This window comes from Rhynchophorus ferrugineus, unplaced genomic scaffold (assembly GCF_030347505.1).
Source record: "Rhynchophorus ferrugineus isolate W39M unplaced genomic scaffold, kcgeb_rfMv2 rfM8, whole genome shotgun sequence".
NCBI classification, from domain to species: Eukaryota; Metazoa; Arthropoda; class Insecta; order Coleoptera; family Curculionidae; genus Rhynchophorus; species Rhynchophorus ferrugineus.
This window is the reverse complement of record NW_027472587.1, coordinates 29,738,702-29,761,801: the sequence shown is the minus strand read 5'-3', so window position 1 is coordinate 29,761,801 and position 23,100 is coordinate 29,738,702. Positions and strand designations below refer to the sequence as shown.

At 31.5% G+C, this 23,100-nt stretch overlaps 1 protein-coding gene across 1 annotated transcript in view; it reads right to left on the bottom strand.

Annotated features, from left to right (window-relative positions):
- LOC143201054 (uncharacterized) overlaps positions 1 to 20,793 on the bottom strand; it is a 34,976-nt gene extending 14,183 nt beyond the window's left edge. The window contains exons 1-5 of the mRNA XM_076411901.1: positions 20,639 to 20,793; positions 11,693 to 11,740; positions 10,636 to 11,632; positions 10,569 to 10,572; positions 5,599 to 5,686 (exon numbers count right to left, since the gene is read on the bottom strand). Of these exons, the coding sequence (XP_076268016.1) occupies positions 5,599 to 5,686; positions 10,569 to 10,572; positions 10,636 to 11,632; positions 11,693 to 11,740; positions 20,639 to 20,696 (1,195 nt within the window). The 5' untranslated portion in view covers positions 20,697 to 20,793. The remainder of the gene's footprint in view (positions 1 to 5,598; positions 5,687 to 10,568; positions 10,573 to 10,635; positions 11,633 to 11,692; positions 11,741 to 20,638) is intronic.
- Between the last annotated feature and the right edge of the window lie 2,307 nt (positions 20,794 to 23,100).

Sequence of the window (23,100 nt, the reverse complement as noted above, 5' to 3'; positions counted from 1 at the left end):
ATAATATGAATAAACCTCACCTGGTCGAGCCTATTTATTGCAGATATAGAGCTAAATATCAACGAAAAAACACTTTTAAACAATTTATATGAGACTAGGTACCAAAAGAAACATTTGAGTGAGTTTCGCACGAACCAACAGTGAATAAATGATTGGATCAAATTTCCATTTGTTAATCGCTGTCAAAATGAAACTATTACAGCTATTTTTGAAACGAATAATTGTGGAACAGGTAAAAATATTATGCGAAAAATATCGGGAATAGATATAGCCCGGGTCCATAATACAGATATTAACAATCTAATCTATATTTTAAGAATTTGTAAGGCTTTAACAGTTGGAAGCCACAGGACAATAAAGAAAAAAATATTGTTTAAAGAATTTTTTAGAAAACAAGAAGTCAAGAAGCTTATATACCACTGCATAAGGAGTTAACATCAAGCTAGTATTTTCCATAAAGCTATCGATATGATTATTATCTTATGAATGAATTTTAGGTAGGGTACGATAAGTCAAGAAGGGTTACAGGCAAAAAATTAATTTTAGTCTGTCTATATAAGTTTTTTTTGTTAAGATGTGATAAGACTCAATATTGAAGCAAATACAAGTAGCCGATATGAATCCCAGAATAATATGAATAAACTTCACCTGGTCGAGCCTATTTATTGCAGATATAGAGCTAAATATCGACGAAAAAACACTTTTGAACAATTTATATGAGACTAGGTACCAAAAGAAACATTTGAGTGAGTTTCGTATGAATTAACAGTGAATAAATGATTGGATGAAATTTCCATTTGTTAATCGTTGTCAAAATGAAACTATTACAGCTATTTTTAAAACGAATAATTGCGAAACAGGTAAAAATATTATGCGAAAAATATCGGGAATAGATATAGCCCGCGTCCATAATATAAATGTTAGACAATCTAATCTATATTTTAAGAATTTGTAAGGCTTTAACAGTTGGAAGCCAAAAGACAATAAAGAAAAAAATATATTTTAAAGATTTTTTTAGAAAACGAGAAGTCAAGAAGCTTATATACCACTGCATAAGGAGTTAACATCAAGCTAGTATTTTCCATAAGGCTATCGATATGATTATTACCTTACAAATGAATTTTAGGTAGAGTACGATAAGTCAAGAAGGGTTACAGGCAAAAAATTTATTTTAGTCTGTCTATATAAGTTTTTTTGTTAAGAATGTGATAAGACTCAATATTGAAGCAAATACAAGTAGCCGATATGGATCCCAGAATAATATGAATAAACCTCACCTGGTCGAGCCTATTTACTGCAGATATAGAGCTAAATATCAACGAAAAAACACTTGTGAACAATTTATATGAGACTAGGTACCAAAAGAAACATTTGAGTGAGTTTCGTATGAACTAACAGTGAATAAATGATTGGATGAAATTTCCATTTTAATAGCTGTCAAAATGAAACTATTACAGGTATTTTTGAAACGAATAATTGCGAAACAGGTAAAAATATTATGCGAAAAATATCGGGAATAGATATAGCCCGCGTCCATAATATAAATGTTAGACAATCTAATCTATATTTTAAGAATTTGTAAGGCTTTAACAGTTGGAAGCCAAAAGACAATAAAGAAAAAAATATATTTTAAAGATTTTTTTAGAAAACGAGAAGTCAAGAAGCTTATATACCACTGCATAAGGAGTTAACATCAAGCTAGTATTTTCCATAAGGCTATCGATATGATTATTACCTTACAAATGAATTTTAGGTAGAGTACGATAAGTCAAGAAGGGTTACAGGCAAAAAATTTATTTTAGTCTGTCTATATAAGTTTTTTTGTTAAGAATGTGATAAAACTCAATATTGAAGCAAATACAAGTAGCCGATATGGATCCCAGAATAATATGAATAAACCTCAGCTGGTCGAGCCTATTTATTGCAGATATAGAGCTAAATATCAACGAAAAAACACTTGTGAACAATTTATATGAGACTAGGTACCAAAAGAAACATTTGAGTGAGTTTCGCACGAACCAACAGTGAATAAATGATTGGGTCAAATTTCCATTTGTTAATCGCTGTCAAAATGAAACTATTACAGCTATTTTTGAAACGAATAATTGCGAAACAGGTAAAAATATTATGCGAAAAATATCGGGAATAGATATAGCCCGGGTCCATAATATAGATGTTAACAATCTAATCTATATTTTAAGAATTTGTAAGGCTTTAACAGTTGGAAGCTACAGGACAATAAAGAAAAAAATATTGTTTAAAGAATTTTTTAGAAAACAAGAAGTCAAGAAGCTTATATACCACTGCATAACGAGTTATCATCAAGCTAGTATTTTCCATAAAGCAATCGATATGATTATTATCTTACGGATTAATTTTAGGTAGGCTACGATAAGTCAAGAAGGGTTACAGGCAAGAAATTAATTTGAGTCTGTCTATATAAGTTTTTTTTGTTAAGAATGTGATAAGACTCAATATATATAGACCTTGTCCCTACTAGAAAAGGTACATCACCCTACCGGTATGGTAAAATTACCAATGGCGAATCTGTCTCAATATTTAAAATTCTTTAAGCTTTTTTATTCTCATTATCTAATGTCCTCCATATGCGAAAGCTTCTCTCCAAACGCTTTAACCAAATTTGTTCGACTCTCGATACTTGAATGAATTCAAAAGCCAACAGGGTTATAATATCTCCAGAAAAATCTACACCTACCCCACCAACTACACCGGAATGTTAAAAATACAGCACAGGCTGATTGAAAATTATGTGGTGCTTATGATGATCAAATTGTTATGGAAATATGAATAAACCTCACCTGGTCGAGCCTATTTATTGCAGATATAGAGCTAAATATCGACGAAAAAACACTTTTGAACAATTTATATGAGACTAGGTACCAAAAGAAACATTTGAGTGAGTTTCGCATGAACTAACAGTGAATAAATGATTGGATCAAATTTCCATTTGTTAATCGCTATCAAAATGAAACTATTACAGCTATTTTTGAAACGAATAATTGTGGAGCAGGTGGAACATCTGAAAGGTGCATAGTTTTGAATCTAATGCGAAATCAAAATAAATAGAGCATTTGATTAAAAGCTTTATCATGTCTAAAATATCTCTCGATGTTAGCTCTTATAATGTTTAACATTTATACTTATTATTCTACCAATTTACCGAGAACAGTTTCTTGCAATGCAATAATCATCACAGAGCGTAGGCAAATATAACGATTTAAAACACCTAATAGTTCTAGATAATGACAAAACAATATTTTACAACAAATCTCCTCCTCAATAATTGAAAAATTTAAATGAAATGTGAAATTATGGAGGTTATGTACAAATTCATCTGCGGACATGACAAATATACTGCGGAAATGATAATAATTTACATCGAAGTTTGGATACATTACTGCGATCCATTTGCTTTACTATTAAACCGCTGTTTATTAGTTGATATCAAATTTGGAATTGCTCAACTTTTTAGGAAAAGAAAATAGTTTGATACTGGAGGGCTATTCACTCTAAAGTTGCTCAAAGAATTTCCTAACCTCATAGAGTAACATATAGCTCTTCCAATAAAACAGCACACCGCAATGTTTCCGTGTCAACATACAATTTTAGTTTATAATTTCACAGACATTTCGCTACATGATCCACTAGTACAAACCCAAACCGAATTTCAATATTATAGACTGATATCTATGACGTTTTATTGGACATGCCGTTTATTAACAGGTCAATTGAAAATTCCCCGGCCTGACACATAGATGGCACTACTAGAATTAAATCCATATGTTTTTTAATTAGCCCTAACCCTCAAAAGATGCGTGTATAAATTTGACAGTTGTCGGATCATTAGTTTGTGAATTATAGCATTTTGAGTGAAGTAATTTTTGTTATTGTGAAAAAAAATGGATAGAAAGGAATTTCGCATGTTGATAAAATGTTGCTTTTTGAAGGGAAAAAATACACTTGAAGCAAAAACTTGGCTCGATGCCGAGTTTCCGGATACTGCTCCAGGAAAATCAACCATCAAGGGTTGGTATGCTAAGTTTAGACGTGGTGAAATGAGCACCGAAGACGGTAAACGCAGTGGACGTTCAAAAGATGTTGTTACGGATGAAAACATTTAAAAAATCCACAACATGATTTAATGACCGTAAATTGAATCTGAATGAAATAGCAGACATTCTAAAGATATCAACTGAACGTGTAGATTATATCATTCACGAATATTTGGGTATGAGAAAGATCTGTGCAAAGTGTATGCCGTTCGAACTCACTTTTGTCCAAAAACAACGTGTTTGAACATGATCAAGCATAATAAACCAGAATTTTTTGTGTTGATATGTGGCAATGGATGAAATGGCTCCACCATTTTACTCCGAAGTCAAATCGATAGTCATCCGAGCGGACTACATACGATGAACCCGCTACAAAGCATGGGAAAACACAACAGTCGTCTGGAAGGTTGTGGAGTCTGTATTTTGGGATGCGGATGGAATAATTTTCATTGACTACCTTGAAAAAGGAAGGACCATCAACAAAGACTATTATATAGCGTTATTGAACCGTTTGAAGGACGAAATTGCAGAAAAGCGGCCGCATTTGAAGAAAAAGGAAGTGCTGCTTCACCAAGAAAATACACCGTGTTACATGTCATTGAAAACTATGGCAAAAAACCATGAATGGGGCTTCGAATTGCTGCTCCTAAATCTCAAAATAATGCTCACTGGGAAGAAATTTTAGTCGAATGAAGAGGTGGGTGGTTATCGAAAAGTTGGAGGGTCGCTATAATCAGGGTATCACCCTTGAAAGGAATTTTGTTGAATAAAAAACCCATTTTGCCAAAAAAATGTATTTTACTATGGTAGGCCGGTTTTATTGGACAAACTATAGAATGTGAACTCAATAGGTATCACTGAAGAATTGTTTCACATGAGAAACATTTTTCGTTTCGTTCAACTAATTACATTTGATTGGCCCCTTTCAACTTTCTCCGCAAATACATTTGATTGGTTCGTTTCATTTCTCGGACCCTTTGTTGTAGGCGTCATTTCCTTTGCACAAAACGTAGATAAATTGCGTTTAGTACTTTTCTTTGTTTTTATGATTTCTACGGAAGTATCGCTATTCAAGAAGTTCGACCACCATAGGTGGACTGAAGTTGCTTAAGGTACCCTAGCCGCAGAATTTGGAAATGCTGAAGCTTAATAAAACATTCTCTAGTCGACATAGCATGATATTTGAGTGAGTAGTCGTTAGAGTTCAGAAAATCGTCCAATGTCAATTAGCGAGAGAGAACTACTAAAATCGAACTTCTTTATTCAATTGAATATAGTGCGACTACTACGTCACTAGTTATTAGAAAATATCCGTATCACTGATTAGTTTAAAATATGATAAATGAAGTGTCCTTGTTTATATTAGAATACGATTTTATCTACGAAGTTATCACATCTTTATATTTAAAAAAAAACAACAAAAAATGCAAATCCTCTGCATAGCATTTTACTCAGAACAATATATACAGCCTTCACATAATTAACAAACATGTAAACAGGGTTTGAACAAGAGCCAAACACTTACCTGCATACACTGAAGCAGCAAAAAACGCCACTAATAACAGGCTAGTATCTGTTCCCATCTCGATGAACCTATGTAGTAAGACTACTTGTTACCACGTGTTATATATTGACACCACTATCAGCAACATTGCCTATATCAGCCATATATTTCGCTATTAAACGCCAACCGGATCTAAATCATACGGTTTAGATCTGAAAAAACTTTGAAGATACAATTTCAAAGAAAAACAATTGTGGCCTATCAATGGCGAATCGGTTATCATCAGTTATTCGATTAATTATATTATTTATGAATGTTTTACATAATATGTTGTGATAACGTAAATGAATACCGTGATAATATTATAATTAAAGGTACTTCTAATAATAACTTGCACGTCAATCGCTTAAAATATCATTAAAATTCGAACTCTCGTATAAAAGTCATTTATTAAAAAAAATATATGTAAAAGCAAATTTTATTTGTTTATCCTTTCTCCATATTTTTCTTAAAACACAAGGACATGTACTTACAATTCCATCTGATAATTCGATATTTTAGACCCTTTAATTTTGAATAGTTTTGTTAAGACTTGAACAATAATGTAAGGTGAACTAGGCGGGATTGTCTCTTCTATTTAATTGTTAGATTTGTCGCTTTTGCGGATGCCCAGCAGCAGAAATATCATAAATGGCAACATTATTGATGCTTTTTCTTGGACTTGTTAGATGTAATATCTTAATATATCCAAGGGACACTATAGCTTAATTCTTTTTTTATTTAAATGATTTTAGTGTGCTAAATGGTGAGATTGTTCACAAAATATTCCAGTTCTCTCTTTTTATTTCACATTTATCTATATATTAATCGACTTAGCCAACACCTTGCCTTCCTTTTCAAAGAAAACAGGGCCACCTGGAGTCACGAAATTTGGTACAGTTACAGCTTATACCCAGGAAGAATTTTTGGTCTAATGTATTTGTGTAATATACGCTACAAATATATATTCCTATAAAACGAAAAATCTCCAAATCAAGCAATCCGTCACAACGGTGACACAAAATATGTAACAGGTCAATTGAAAAGTCCCCAGCCTGACACATAGATGGCGCTACTAAAAATAAATCCACATATTTTTAGTTAGCCCTAACCCTCAAAAGATGCGTGTATAAATTCGACAGCTGTCGCATCATTAGTTTGTGAATTATAACATTTTGAGTGAAGCAATTTTTATTATTGTAAAAAAACTGGATAAAAAGGAATTTAGTGTATTGATGAAATATTGATTTTTGAATGGACAAAATACAGTTGAAACAAACACTGCCGCAGGAAAATCAACCATCAAGGATTGGTATGCTAAGTTTAAACGTGGTGAAATGAAGACCGAAGACGGTGAACGCAGTGAGCACAAAAAATCTTATTTTAATTAGATAAAGAAAATATTAATTCTAATATACTGTAAAATCAATATTTTCGTCATCAAAATCATCCCCTCTAATTACCATACCATAGCAATTATATGAGACATAAGAAAAGTGGAACATATTAACACAGATGAAGCGAACGTATATTTATCTATTTTAAATCCATCAGATCTAATTCATAGTCTTGGAGCTACTGTAGTGCCACCACTGAACTATTTTTACATACTGTTTACTTCTTCAATCACGGAATCGTTCTCAAATTATCGTCAAGTATTATAAGATAAAAGATACATTATTATACGCCTACAAGAGCTTGGGTATCAATTAGTATTTCATCTTACGCTAATTAACTATTATAATAATTATTAAATAATTTAAATTTCAGTAAAGTATCAAACTGTACTTAAAATTTAAAGAAATAATATCAAAATATTCAATTTCATGAATATTGGGGCAAAAAATCTTATTTTGATTAGAAATAGAAAAGATTAATTCTAATATACTGTAAAATCAATATTTTCGACATCAAAATCATCCCCTCTAATTACCATACTATAGCAATTCTACGCTTTGGGGGCTTTCTTTGAGTTAGAAAAGAAAAGTAAAGTTTCTCATGAATAATGTTATATAGTTTTGGCAAATCGAATTCAGTTAAATGAGACACAAAAGTAGAGACTATTAACACAGATGAAGCGAACATATAGTTCTTTATTTTAAATCCATCAAATATAGTCATAGTCTTGGAAAACTTATATGATATATTAGTATGACTTCCTGAGTTATGTTGTTATTCTGCATTTGAAAAACCACTAATATTCTTATGATGTATTAACAATTCACCCCTATAATCCTTCATTTAATGAAACAGGGCTGATTTACCACATGATATTAATATTTTAACAGATCATTTAATGATTATATATCATCTTCCTTTAACACTCTTTCTATTTTCTAGATTTCTTTTCCTTTCGAAAATATTGTAAAATATATTTTAGCAATGCATATATTTTTAAATGTTTTCTCTTTATTAGAATAATTTAACTTAATAAACTGTGGTCGTATTTCGATAACAGTGCAATCACTGCTTGAATTAGTAACTTTATCAGACGAATTGAATTAGTGGTTAACACCAACAAAATTAACAGAAAAATCTTAATAATGTTTACAATCATATCAGCTCTTAGTCAAGAACGAATTTTCTTAGATGTTCTGTGTCATACTAGATTAAAACAAATGCGCATGTGCAGTTCTAGCCAGTCAACACTTTATGTATAGGCTTTTTACTGCCGTCTGTTCACCAGGCATCAAATTAATTGAAATCCTTAAACTTCTGAGCCATTTGATTAATATTTATATTATGAACTTGAGAAAAAACCCCTTGCGAAAATCTAAATAGCTTATAATTGTCCACTAAAATAGCGACTCTCGTTTTTCTCTAATATCGTTAATCTCTTATGGACCTATTTAGTTTCTTACAAAAAAACATAAAATGTAACTTTATGTGATCATACTATTTTCAACGCTTTTACCGATAACTCTTTAACATCTCCCACGATGCGGGAATAAACAAAAGTAATACAATATATTAATCAACACTGCTTTATTAAATAAAATGGTTTAGTTAATTTTAACTCATTCACGTTCCGTTTTAACATGCTTCAATTACAAAACGCGCCGACTTGGTTGACGCAGTGGCAAAGGCGACAGGACGGTCCTTCTGCCGTTGCAATAGTCGGGGGTTCGAATCCTAAGGTATGGTCGTAAATTTATGTTCGTAATTGTTTAACATTTGTAATTGTCCTCAGGCAAAAGTAGTAGGGGGCATCTTCTAATTTATAATTTCTCTACTGAAATTTTGCGGTAAAGCAGGGCTAGATTTTTTTCAGTAAAAGGTAAAAAGCAGGTCGGATATGTCCACTGAAAATTGAACTTAAAATATTTGTTTATACATTTTATGTCACTGATATGATGCATCCACGTTGAGCTCAATTTATTTTAGAAACAGACAATAATTCAGATTTTCGCCTGAAAGAAGTATCCAGTCAATACATCATTATTTTTACAAAACAATAATTTGTTTACCTATACTTTTATATAAAAATACGTTACCTATTCCTTGCTTGCTCCGCCTTTCCACCTTCAGAGAAGTACCATCAGGTCATATATTTTCGCAAATTTAATCTTTTCGAAATATCACTCCCCACTATTTATGCATGCAAAAATACTTCTTCTCTTATTCTAATTTCACTTTCTTCGATTTCCACTCTCCACAAATTCCGGCTACACCTCACCTATAAACTAAAAATGAAATAATTCATCATGACTAAAATAAATGTCTAATTATTACCAGTTATTACATTTTTTTGCTACTTTTCTTTATGCACAAACCTCATTAACGAATCGACGACTTCTAACACAAGAAGAAGAAGAAGTTCAACTTAACCTTATTTTCAAGGCTTATCTTTATTCTTCCATATTTTAAAACCAATGTATGTTAAACCACCAAGAATAACACAACAATTTAATTATTATTCCTATAGAAATACACTGTGTGTTAAATTGTACAATGTGAAAATTTTAAATCATATTAATTTATTTTTGTTATTAATTTTATTTAAAAAATTGTAATATATATCTACAAATAAACAATCAATCAAAATAGCTCAGGTTTAAGTGGTCAATAAAAAAAATGAGCGCCGGTGTGGTGGCGAAGTGGTAAAGGTGATAGGACGGTCCTCCCACCATTGCGATAGCCGCGGGTTCGAATCCTGCTGGGACATGGTCGTCAATTTGGGAAGTGGGATTTCTAGAAATGTATTTTTAAAGCTATTCTGCATCCCATCCTTTCAAAATTTTTGTAGCAAGTCATTTCCACTAAAAACTCAGTATTATCAGCTTTAAGATTGCTTAAATATCCACAATTTCTTTAGAGATAACCAAACCGCTAACTCTTTCGTGGTAAGATTTTCGTGCCTTCAAAACAAAAATGTCTTGTTTTAATTAGCATCACTTAATTTAGAAAAAAGTTTCCAAATACAAAAATACTTTATCATTTTTATTCAAATGCTTGACAACACTTTTCATTAAAACAAGTTTTAGATGTAAGAATGCAAGAATCACATTTTCTTGTAGAATAAGACCATTTACCATAACCAGAGTCAGTTCTTCTTGGCCAATCTTTAACTTCATAGTATCTCTACCGTCTCAAAAACAGAGAAAAGAACAATATTTTGTAAAACCTCCATATGGTCCACATAATAGAACAGCTTTTAAATCAGCACAAACTTTCCAGTTGTATTCGTTGTATTTTATTCATTCTAAAATTATTTTCATGCTTCTTTTAAAATCACAGAATTTCTGAATAAATCACTATTGTGGAGTAATGCAGCTTTTAAGAATAAATAGTATTAACATTATTGCTAAACAAGCTGACTTGTTAGGCAACCATATTAACGCATATTATTTTTAATAGAGCAGCGAATTCCAAAAATGAAAAAAAAAAGGAAGCAAATTTGTCGCTAAGCCCATTAATCCGTAGAAGAAGAATTAGGTGAAAAACAAAATTACAAGACTAAGATAATCATTTATTTATAATTTAAGTATAGACAGAATAAAAGAAGAATATCGTCTCAACTATTTCGTTAACATTCTTCCCTTCTTCATAGTTAGATTATTGTAAAATGATTTAATGTCCAAATCATCATTATCCTCTTCAGCATTCTCGTTATTAGGAACAACAATCTCACCAGAAGACGGTTCTCCTATTTGAGTAACTGAATGCTTCTTATGATGGCTGTCATTGGAGTCGTCGCTTCCAGAACCATCACTTCTGGAATCGTCACTTCCGGAATCATCGCTTCCGGAATCGTCACTTCCGGAATCATTGCTTCCGGAATCATTGCTGTCAGAGTCATTGCACGAATCGTTGGAATCTTTTGATTTGCTAGAGTCATTTGAACTGCTGTCCGAACTGTCAGATCCACTGCAGCTAGAGCTTCCGTGATGGGGTTTACGTGTGGTCTTTGGCCTCTTGGTAGTTGTAGTTTTCGGTTTTTTTGTAGTGGTAGTTTTCGGCCTCTTTGTGGTTGTTGTTTTGGGTTTTTTTGTGGTTGTTGTCTTGGGTTTCTTTGTAGTTGTTGTCTTGGGCTTCTTTGTAGTTGTTGTCTTGGGCCTCTTAGTGGTTGTAGTCTTGGGTCTTTTAGTAGTTGTAGTTTTTGATGGTTTTGTTGTAGTAGTCCTTCTAGTTGTTGTAGTCGGAGTTGTAGTTCGAATTGTTGTGGTTGTTGGTCTTGTTGTAGCTGAAGTTGTTGTTCTCCTAGTAGTCGTAGTAGGGCTTGCTGTTGTTGACGTCGATGTACTCTTAGTCGTTGTAGTTGTTCTTGTCGTCGTTGGTGTAGTTGTTGGCCGTGCTGTCGTAGGTGGTTTCGTTGTAGGAGCATGGGTGGTCGACCAGCCTTGCCCAGTACAATGCGACAGACTTGGATAGTTACAGACGTTCAAAACATCGTCAAAAATCAAACCAGCTGGGCATGGTATCAACTTTGGCACTCCGTTCGTACACTGCCAGAATTTCGTGCAATTTACGGCGGGGAAATAGACGGAAGCAGCGCCATCTTGCGGCGGGCAAGTTGCTAAAATACGACAGAGTCGACTTTAACGTATTACTAATTAAATACCACAAGTTTACTTACGAACAGGCTCAAAATCTTCTTCAATAACAGGATTACTGCCGATGTATGCTACAAAATATTTTAAATCAGTTACATAATGAATATAATAAGTGTTTATACGCATTTAATTCAGATATACATATTATACCGGGGTCACTATTTATATTTCGTGAATTGATAACACTGTTGTCATGTGATTCCATCTGATGATTCCATCGTAAAGTTTGACATTTTTGACGATATACCTACTCAGAACATTCTGTCGCACGGACGCTATTTGTTTATTGTATATTTAGTTGAAAGTCTCGTATCGGCGAAAAATGGAACTGAATTGTAAACATTTTCGTGCGATAATTTTTTACGACTTTCGACGTGGATTATGACAACAACAGTACCGTAACCACCGTGTATCGCTGTTTTAGTGAATTCAATAGTGGTAGTAGTTCACTCTCCGACGAGTTTTTGTGAAGGTCGTCCAAAATTGGCTATTCTGTCAGAACACATCGATACTGTGTGCGAAATGATTAAGCAAGATCGTCATGTCATCTATTGTGAGATTGAGGCATCACTAAGCATTAGTTCCACCAGCATATATACGATTTTACATGAACACTTAACTGTGCGAAAGTTATGTTTGCGTTGAATCCCACACAATTTACCAATTGCTCAAAAAAGGCTCGTGTCGATTGGTGCAAAGAAATGCTAACGAAATTCAATCGCGGTGCTTCGAAAGAGGTTCGAAAAATCGTGGCAGGTAACGAATCATGGTTATATTCGTGTGAATACGAAAGTAAGCAGCAGTCGACTCTATGGGTGTACCAAGATGAACCAAATCCGACAAAGATTGTTCGATTGGTCCACGAAGCAATTCAAAGAAAATGGGGGCCTGTTTCTTCGAGAAAACTGGTCATATTGCAACAGTGCCTCTAGAGTATCGTAGAACACTAAATTCTGATTGATATACAACCATTTATTTGCCAGAAGTCTTCGGTGAAATAGCGAAAAATTCATCCGTGAAGAATAAACTGCGTGGTCAACGACCTCCATCGCCCGAAGAAGCTATTGAAGCGTTCAAAAATCATGTTTTGAAGATACCTCATTCGGAATGGAATGCTTTGAAAATTGGTTTAAGCATATGCAGTAGAGTATCGATCATCATGGCGAGTACTTTGAAAAACAATAAAAATATATTCGCAGCTTAGCTATTTGTTTTTTTTCCTATTCCCGAAATATAAATAGTGACCCTCGTATATCAATATAAACAACACTTAAATTCAATAACTTATACATTTCTTTATATAAATTAACAATTTCGCAAATGATGGAAAATATATAACTTTTTATGAGAAAACCTGATAAGAGTAATCCAAGCACCTAATATTTAACTGTAGTGCTTAATTATAATGAACCTCTGATAGATGGCGCCATTAATTTTAATAATTTACGTAAATGAGTTAAGATATAATAACATTTTTAAAATTTGTTTATGGAAAGTTGAAAGTTGAGTTTGTAAGAAAATTTTAGAAGGAAAAACAAAATCAGAAACGGCAAAGAAAGATAGGAAGAAATAAGAACTTGAAGGACCCGTAGAAGCTTACTAAAAAAAAGACATGCCACTTGACCGATGATGATCTACTATTCTATTCTAAAATTCAATATAATATCTTAAAATTTATATAGAGAACTATTATCGTCATTCAGAGACGTAGATAGTTAAAACCGTTAAAATTTATGATAAATTAATCAGAACTGATTATTACGAATCAACCGTTAATTCCCCTCTATACCCAATAATAGCTCGTTTATATTATGATTAGTGATGATGATTAGTGATGATAGTGATGATTAGTGATTTAGAATATGATTAATGGATTATGGACTTAGAGGAAGAAAATAACGCTTTAAAATACGAGGATGAATCAAATATAAACCGTAATTTTACTATTTAGCTTAGCACGTAATTCCTAGATCTAGAGGATTCGATGCTCGAATGCTCTTTGATTTAAGAGGACTGAGGAAACCGATGTGGGTAGTAGCTGAGAATACGCTAAACTGCAGATAATGATGAAATATTGTGAGCATGCACCAAATATTTGCGCTCATCCTTTCCCCACTTACGGTGTATAATAGACCATTTTAAAATTAGCCGCTGGTCGAGTGTAAAAAAATAATAAAATTATAATTTTGTGTTACATTAATAACCCTAGAGTAATAATAAATAAATTGTTGTGTTATTCTTAGTATTGTAACAACATTGGTTTTAAAATATGGAAGAACAAAGGTAAGTACGGAATGTAAGGTTAGGTTTTATAATGTTAAAATATCCAAACAGCTTCAATTTTGTTTATAGCGAGAATACTAAGCCCTAAACTTCTAACATAACATTTTGGACATCAAGTAGAAGTCAACATATGCCAACATTTCACCCAAGATGAAGACAAGAAGCAAAGAAAACAATTATTCTTTTTGTTGAAATAATAACATTGCAAAGGGTATGAGAGATATAATAAACAATTGTACTAGAAGTATTATTAAAGGTAATTATAAGTTTTATACACATTTCGTTGTAATTAACTATCCATTCATTTTAGGTTAGTAAATATATATTACGTCAATTAAAAGATAATTAGTTCAGTAGTCAGTTCAGGCGTTTGTCCATCAAAAATAGTAGCAAAAATTGTGATAACTGATAAAAATGTCTAAAATAATATATTTTAGTAACAATTTAATTTTTCTTTTGTAGGTGAAGTTGCTAATAATTGTCGAGGCAAAGCTGATGAAAGCTAAATTAGAAAAATCGAAAAATTAGATAGGATTTTGCAGATGCAAGAGTAGTGGAGAACGACACATTGAAAATATCAAATTTATCAGTAGGAGTTGACCTGAATCGAATAAACAAAACATATAACATTAATCATCAATGAAACCCTAACAATCTAATGACTACTAGTCTGAATATGGAGGAGTGAAGCAAACAAGGAAAAAAAGAATATATTTTTATAAAAGAGCATAGGTTAATTCATCTTTGGATTGTAAAAATAATGATACATTGACTGGTGACTTCTTTCAGATGAAAAGTACGATGGTGTGCAAGATGAAGATTTTACTTTGAGATAGATGAATCATCATGAATATAAATCCTAAATAATATTAGATAAATAATATTAAATCATATTAGATAACATCAAGGCTTTATGTTAATATAGTTTATGGACTTTGTCTAAAAATGTTTCAATATGATGTCTTTATGTAAATATGGTGCATGGACACCATGCATATGCCATGTACCATACTACATATATGATTGATCTATAGATATGATCTTTTTAAAGATTTGTAACACAATGTTCTATTAGAATATGAGTTTTTATTTTCAAATGGTTCAAAATTGTTATTTACTCAGTAAATAAAATTAAAACACTCAATTATTTAAATGTACATTTTGATTAGCATTTAATTTAAAATATTTCATAAAAATTAATGATAATTTACATATTTCTATATTTACTAGTCACTAAATGAATTCCCAGCGTTTCCTTTACTATTGTAATATGTTTAATTATTTTTTAATTTCATATGACTTAATTCCTCCGTTGCGGAACGATACACAAAGAAATATATATTAGAGTAAAATTTGAAACACCAGTTACAAAACAAGGTATATGCGCTTGCGTTGAGTTTGCCACGAGAACGCCTCTTCACTCAAACTATTAATTCAAATAAATGAAAATGCGCATGTGCTAAACTGAAATTACCTTCAGTTTAAAGTATCCTTAGTAGCTGTGCTCGGTTCTGTCCGTAGTACAGCCACGATTGAGCGCGAGGTACTGTTCTACAACGCACTATCATGAAGTTTTTAACCAATGAAGGCTTAAATCATCCGAAATGTTCACTTGTTTTGAAGACACAATTTGGGGATCCTGCACCTGAGTTTATAAATAGGTCAGAGAATTCAGAGACGGGCGAGAATGTGTTGAAAATGAAAGTCATGATCGACGCCCATGAATAAAGGGAGTTATAATCATTGATATTAATCACGGTCAACGAACAGTGAATGCAGCTTACTATTCTGAGCTATTAGAGTCGATAAAATCGCGTATCATCGTCATCTTCATCGAGCACCCTCCTTATAGCCCTGACTTGTCACTTTGTGATTATTGTTTGCTTACGTCCTTGAAAGAATCACTTGGAGGCAAAAGATTTGAAAGCTATGAAGAAGTAGAAGAGTATGTGCGCAATCGGCTGACAATTCGTCCTCAACTTTTTATGAAGAAGGAATATTCAAGCTTTCAAATCGGTGGCAACACTGTGTAGAGCACGGAGGTGACTACATTGAAAAGTATTAAATGTTTATTTTGTGTAAACCATTAACCAATAAATTTATTTTAAAAAATTAATTAATTATAATAATATACTAATCAAAAAGATTACTTCATTTACTTAGTATTAATTAATAGTGAAAACATTTGTTGCAACATCAGAAAAGCATTAACAGATAACAAGATACAAGAAACAGTCTCTCAATATAAATAGAATGAGCAGGAAAGTTTTGCCAATCTGCAAAAATTTAATTAAAAAGACAAAATGCCTACAAAATCATCTGCCAGAACATTAGTTTCAAAAACAATTGTATTACCTTATCTAACTTCAATATCTTGTTATTGTCACCTTATATTAACATATATAAATAAAACTAAAAACATGTTTTATCAGACTCTGCAATGACAGAATCATTCTCAAATTATCGTCTAAGTATTATAAGATAAAATATTCATTATCAGACTATATCAGTTTGGGTATTTGATTTTACACTAATTAACTATTATAATAATTTCTAAACAAATTAAAAATTAAATGTGTAAAACTAAAACTGCAATGTTATAATAATATATTTATATATATATATATATATATATATATATATATATATATATATATATAAATTTAAAATGCTACATCAAATCTAATTCATGGCCTTGGGAAAATAAGATATCATATACATTTGTTGTTGCATTCTTTTCCATGGTTAAACTAATTAGAACAGAATTAAATAAAATTAAGATTGAGCAAAAGAACACAAATAAATCTGAAAGACCCTAATTATGAACGGGAGTGTGTAAAAATACATAACCATTCATAAAACCAATTAAATGTGTACCCTAAATCATACAGTCGGTCTAACTGTAGTTTAGCATCAACAGAAGTTTATAACATAAACACTTGTCATCACTCCTATAACGAGAACTTTCATCATACACTACAAATATAAACTATACATGTAGTATTATATTTAAAGTGACTGAAAAACTAAAGTCGATACCCCTCGATAATATATTGTTGAGCATTATTTTTGCTTCCGACGTCAATTAAACCAAATAAATTCCCTGATGTACTTAATTCAGCTAAAACAATGTTTCGGATTGTTATTATAGTTTAATACTGATTTGCACCCAATAACATCTTATACACTCAAGTTAGAAATGATTCGGATCTTTTTCGACAGACAAACTGATTTAGGATAGTGAAAATATTACTTATAAAAACTATTTTGAAATATAACTCGATCACTTTTACTAATGAGTAGTTATTTCATAGTAATTCGATATAAAAAAGAGATAAAAGAAGACCAAAATGTATTAACTTTAAAATAGTTGGCTTTGACTACAAAAAAATTCTAATCTAAATAAAATAATTGAACAAAAATGTTATCAAATATAATTTATTTGAACATTATGGTATATCTAAAAACTGCAATTAATTATACAGCCACAATCACTACATAGTATAAAACAAAGTCGCCTTTTCTGTCCCTATATCCCTATGTGCGCTTAAATCTTTAAAACTACGCAACGGATTTTGATGCGGTTTTTTTCAATAGATAGAGTGATTCAAGAGGAAGGTTTATATGTATAATACATGCATAATATACTAAGGCAACATTACTAATTTTAGAGGTTTCTAACGTGATGTCGTAAATTAACCTATTTTTTAGGCTTATTTAGCAATTAGCAAAAACGCTGCCTAACCCTACGAGTTAGATCAAATTAATGTACTACAGTATTGTACACCATAAAAAGGTCTACAAAAAAGTTCGCGATGGTATATGTTTATCTTTTAGGGATAAGCCACATTAACCATTTTTATTGTTTACTTTTTACGTGAGAAAATGGCTTATTTACGAAGCTATTTTAAACAATACGGCATTAATCCTTCTCGAATTAAGTACCTTAAATACAGTGTGCAATTAATATAGATCAATATGGTTCCTTACAGCATGTAAATTAAACAAATATTTTCGGAGATATTACAAATTTAAAATTTGCGTTTAAAAATGCGTAATGTAATAAAAATTGTATGAATTTAGATATTCCAAAGATAGCAGGAAATCTTCATAGTAAGTATAGAGGAAGAGGAATTGTTTTACTCCAAATTTAATGCGTGCAGGCCAAGGGCAGTAATGAATGTGAACCAAAAATACTGGATCGATTTTAATCATGTTTTCATTGAGTGACATAGGCATATATATTTTATGCCCGTGCAAAGTCGGAGCGGGCCGCTATGTTTTTATATACAACGTTCATATTTTTTCTGTAGTGTATTTAATTTAGTATCAGCATTGCACCCGTGCGAAGCCGGGGCGGGTCGCTAGTAATTTATAGGTAAGAGTTAGAACCTCTAATCACTATTGCTTTCAAGAATTTTTCATATGTCTGACAGCCTGTCGACGTCTGCTTGTTAAATGTACGCTAAATTATTCAAAATATTAGTTATAATTACTATAGGTTATAAACTGGCAAACATTATTTTAGCCCTTTAATTATTTTAATAATATAAGTCGCTGCGTAATATATCATATTACATTGTTTGAAAATGCCCAATGGTGAATATCCATTGTGGGTCACAAATTGATTGCTGCTTTAATAGTTCCTCGAAAAGGAACGACATAATGGAGGCCACCTTTTGCCGGTAAATTCCATTAGAGAGGTAATTATTGATGATATTAAATAATATAAGTCCCTGCAATCTTATTGAAAATGTTTTTAGCGGTTTTCCGCTATTAGTGTGGGTACTGTGAATAACATCGCTTACAAAATGAAGAATAATATGTTAGATTTACCCAAGAAAACCCGTCTACATACAAAGTGGGTGACGATTCTTGGCCATCTTGATATTGGCTCTATTCGAGACCAAATATACTAAATGTATAAGAACAGTAAGTACACAAACTATTTTATCGATATAAATACAATTTCATAAATTTATTTTAGAGATAATTGTCTGTCTGGCAGGTATGCATAAAAGAATTAGGGACTTGCAGCTTTTTGAGGGATGTAAGACATCCTTTCATACACTCTTACAGGGTTTAAATGGAGTAAAGATAACCCTCGGAAAGTTTTAATTTCCAGACATTACCTTAAAAATAATTACATTTTTAAAGGCATAAAATAGGACCAAGGAAGATAAACTATTTGAATTTGTGTATCATGATGAAATTCATTTGAATATTGCAAAATGGTTCATTGTGACACTCTTGGTAACTAAAGTTACAATAGCATTTGATTGGATTTTGTAGGTCACTAAATTTATTAATAATTAATTGCAGATATATTGCTGGTCGAGAAGTACATTCCATCAAAAACTGTTTGGATATCTGGAAGGAAGCATTGTCAACAATAACACTTTCGATTTAGATGAACTCGATAAAACATACAGAGGACGTAACTGATAAATGGCGGAATGCTGAACATGTTTTAGACAAATTAGAAATTAACAGTTTAGTAATTGAATTGGACAATGAGTGGGAAAGTGAAGGAAACTTTCAGGATATGCGATAATGCTGGAAATTCCCGAGACAGAGTGATGAGAGTGGAAACAACTAAAAGTACGCACAAAATTAAGTGAATATAACTGTAGAAAATGGTATTGTAGAGCGTGAAAGATTTGTGTGCAGAGATATGATTGAAATAGTTCAAAATTATATATGAGCGTTAGGTTACAACGAATGAGGAGAGAATGAATACTAACTGTTTTGTAGATATGGTAAATGTATTAAACAGAATTCAGTAATTAATTTTATGAAGAATGGTCTACACAGATAGTAGCAGAACACATAAAATATAGTGATACCAAGTTGACTTGACACACCATAAACACACCATTGAAGGAAACAAGAAATAAACGTAAAAAGGTAAATATGCTCTCGAATGAAAGTATAATACGTCTCTCAAATATACAATTGTTAATTAGGTAGATTAGGCCTCCAGGGGGATACCACTACATAAAAAAACCCGCCTAGAAACTCTACCTCATAGATGGTGTAGAAGAGAGTTAAATGTAAACAAAACAAATCTAACCTACAAACTATTATACCTGTGTTCCTAATTGTAGTGTTAAGTCCTTCAATAATATATGTATTAGATGTATATATTATATGTTATAAACATTTTTATTTAATTATATTATTTAGATTAGAATTTTCTTGTATATCAAAGCCAAACTGAACTAAAACTCAGATTTGATGCGGCAACATTGTAATATTTCGACGTCACAAATACCCATTACGCGTTAGTAAAAAAAATCGAATAGACTAGAATGACAACATAATTGTAATTCTTACATATGTTTAAAAATATATGATAAAAACAGCAACAATAGAATTATGTCTTTTTCAATATCTAGAGTATTGAAATAAAAGTTATAGGGTACAAATCATAACAATACTTTTTTCTTAAATAAAAATCAAGTAGAGCAAAAATATGTATGTTTAACAAGATTATGTTTTTACTGTAAATATTCAGAATAAAATATAAAATAAAATTATTTTCGTATAATTTAGCTCTGGTTGGTTTTATTGTGATAACCGTTTAGTTTTTAGAATTTTCATAAAATTCTATTTAATTTTCACATAGTTTTCACATGTTACCTATACATATTGTATTACATATTTAAAATATATATTTCTCTTACCTGCTTGGGCAGCAAAAGCAAAAATCGCCACTAACAATACAGTTGCATCAGCTCCCATCTCGGTGATCCTGATTACAAACACTGTCCAGAGCAACCATCACCACTATTTATATACTGAAATCCATATCATTAACACAAGTATCAGCAACATACAGGATGACTTTATCTCCATGACATCGTCAATGTTTAAATCTCATTGGACGCACAATATCGAATTGTATCCACCCTGTTGGAATAAAGTTTAAAAAAATCAAACAAGTTTTATTGAAAATATTGCTATTAACTGGCGAAATCGTTATCGCGATGATTTTTGATTGTACAGTAACAAAAAGTTGTATAAATCAATTCATACATCAAGTTCCTTTATTAGCTCACTCTTCAGATAATAATGAACGTGTGCTACGTGAAAAGTTATAATTTTACGTGTTTATATACTCTTCCTCAAAATAATAGGGTTATTAGATCAATATTGGTTGTTTTCTCAAAAGTAACTAGTGTTCTGTAGTACACTTCATCTAAGGAAATGTAAAAATACGTTTTGGCTGTCAAAAAGGTATAATATAGAATATAGGAATCAACTGTCAACAAATAAAACTGTGGATTTACTTTAAGATCATTTAAGTCTAACGGTAAGAAATGGCGACTTGTAACGAGATACAAATAATACTGCACTCGCAACGTCTCACCGATTTCCTTGAAAATGCATAAATTATTTGTCTATGCCTTCATCCTTCTTCAATCTTCAATAATATATATATATATATATATATATATATATATATATATATATATATATTATGCAACTGACTATGTACCGTAAATTACAAGCTTATGTCCAAATTTCAGTAGGGTATGCTAATCCGTAGCAACTTCATTACGCCTTGGAAGGCTTCACATCTTGATTTATCATGCTTGTATGAAGAATCCACGAACTATGAGTGATTTTCAAAGCATGGATATATCCTAATTCTAAGAGATCATATCTGGGAAATCTATCTAAGGATCATATCATATCATTTGAATGCCTTCAACCCACTGTTGGTAATCTTTTTACCTAACTTCATTTTACTATCTTAACAACTATTTTAACTCTAACTTCGCTAGAATATGTCAAGAAATTCCTCAAGTAAACACGGTTAAATTACCAGTCCAATGTCAACCCATTTTCTTGTTAAGTTGATTCTTTTCTTGCTAAGTAAGTTTATTCTGGTTAATTTAATAAACCCAAAAGAGAACAACCCATCTATAATCTCCGCAGAATCCTACAGACTGCCCCAGTTATGAGACGTGCAGGATCTAAAACAATAACTTTTATTTTCACGTCACTAATAATTAACACCTTTTTTAGATTATCCAATACCATTTCAAATTTTATTAGATTATAGTGAGATGCATTTAATTAAAGAATAAGATGGAGCTGATGGGCCCTCCTAGATAAATTGTAAGTTAGTCAGCAACGACTAGTAACAACCTAATATTTCTTTTAAATCCATATAACCGTATAAGATACACTATATAACATACGTGTATTTAACCCCAAATGAATTGAATGGTTTTACTCTCATGATAATAAAGATCTTCATTAACAGATTTTAAAGCCACTCGTAATGTTGGATATGGTAATTCTTTAAAGAGCCGTCCAAAGATATAATAAGAACCAAAAAATTACTACTTTTAAAAAAGAAAAAAATTTAAACACAAAAAATATTAATTTAATTTAAAAACTATTATATTTAAAGGAAACAAAAGGTCACGATTTGTAGGGCGATAAAAAAGGACACTAAGAATTCTAATCATGTGGAAAAATATTTAACAACGTTTCCAACCTTTAATTCAGACGGTATTTGGCTTATCGAGTCATCTCTAGGAAGTGGGCATTTTCTTGATCGGTTAAATTTAAGTAATAATAATTTTCCCTTTGTCTTATAGATCAAATTTGTTGCAATTAACGCATTAAAACAATTATTTTTAAGCACTTGAGTATACTCATATACTTACCATGAACGTCTGATAGTTTGTTGTCAGCTTTTACAAAAAATACTAGCAATATTGAGTAACGGTCGCAAAGGCATGGAAAATATAACGCCCTGCCACACATTGTTAGAATTTTATAGGATACAATGTTACAACTCGAATGGGTACTCTTCTACCGTCCCTAGTGTGCTCAATACTGAAGCTAAAATTGATCGATAATTGAATAGTTGCCAGACCAACATAGTTGTTTTAACAGACTACCATTATGTTGTCAAAAAGATCAGAAAATATTCTAGTAAATGTTAAAAAATGTTTGGATTAATACATATTATAATTTTTTTTCAAAGAAATTTCTAATCTACCTTTAACATATGCACAAAGGCACGTAATTGATTCTGATAGTAGAGTTAAAATAGCGTTCATATGAAATAAATTGCACTCCTCACTTATTTTCACAGCATGTGTTTTCCAATAACAAGTAAATACCA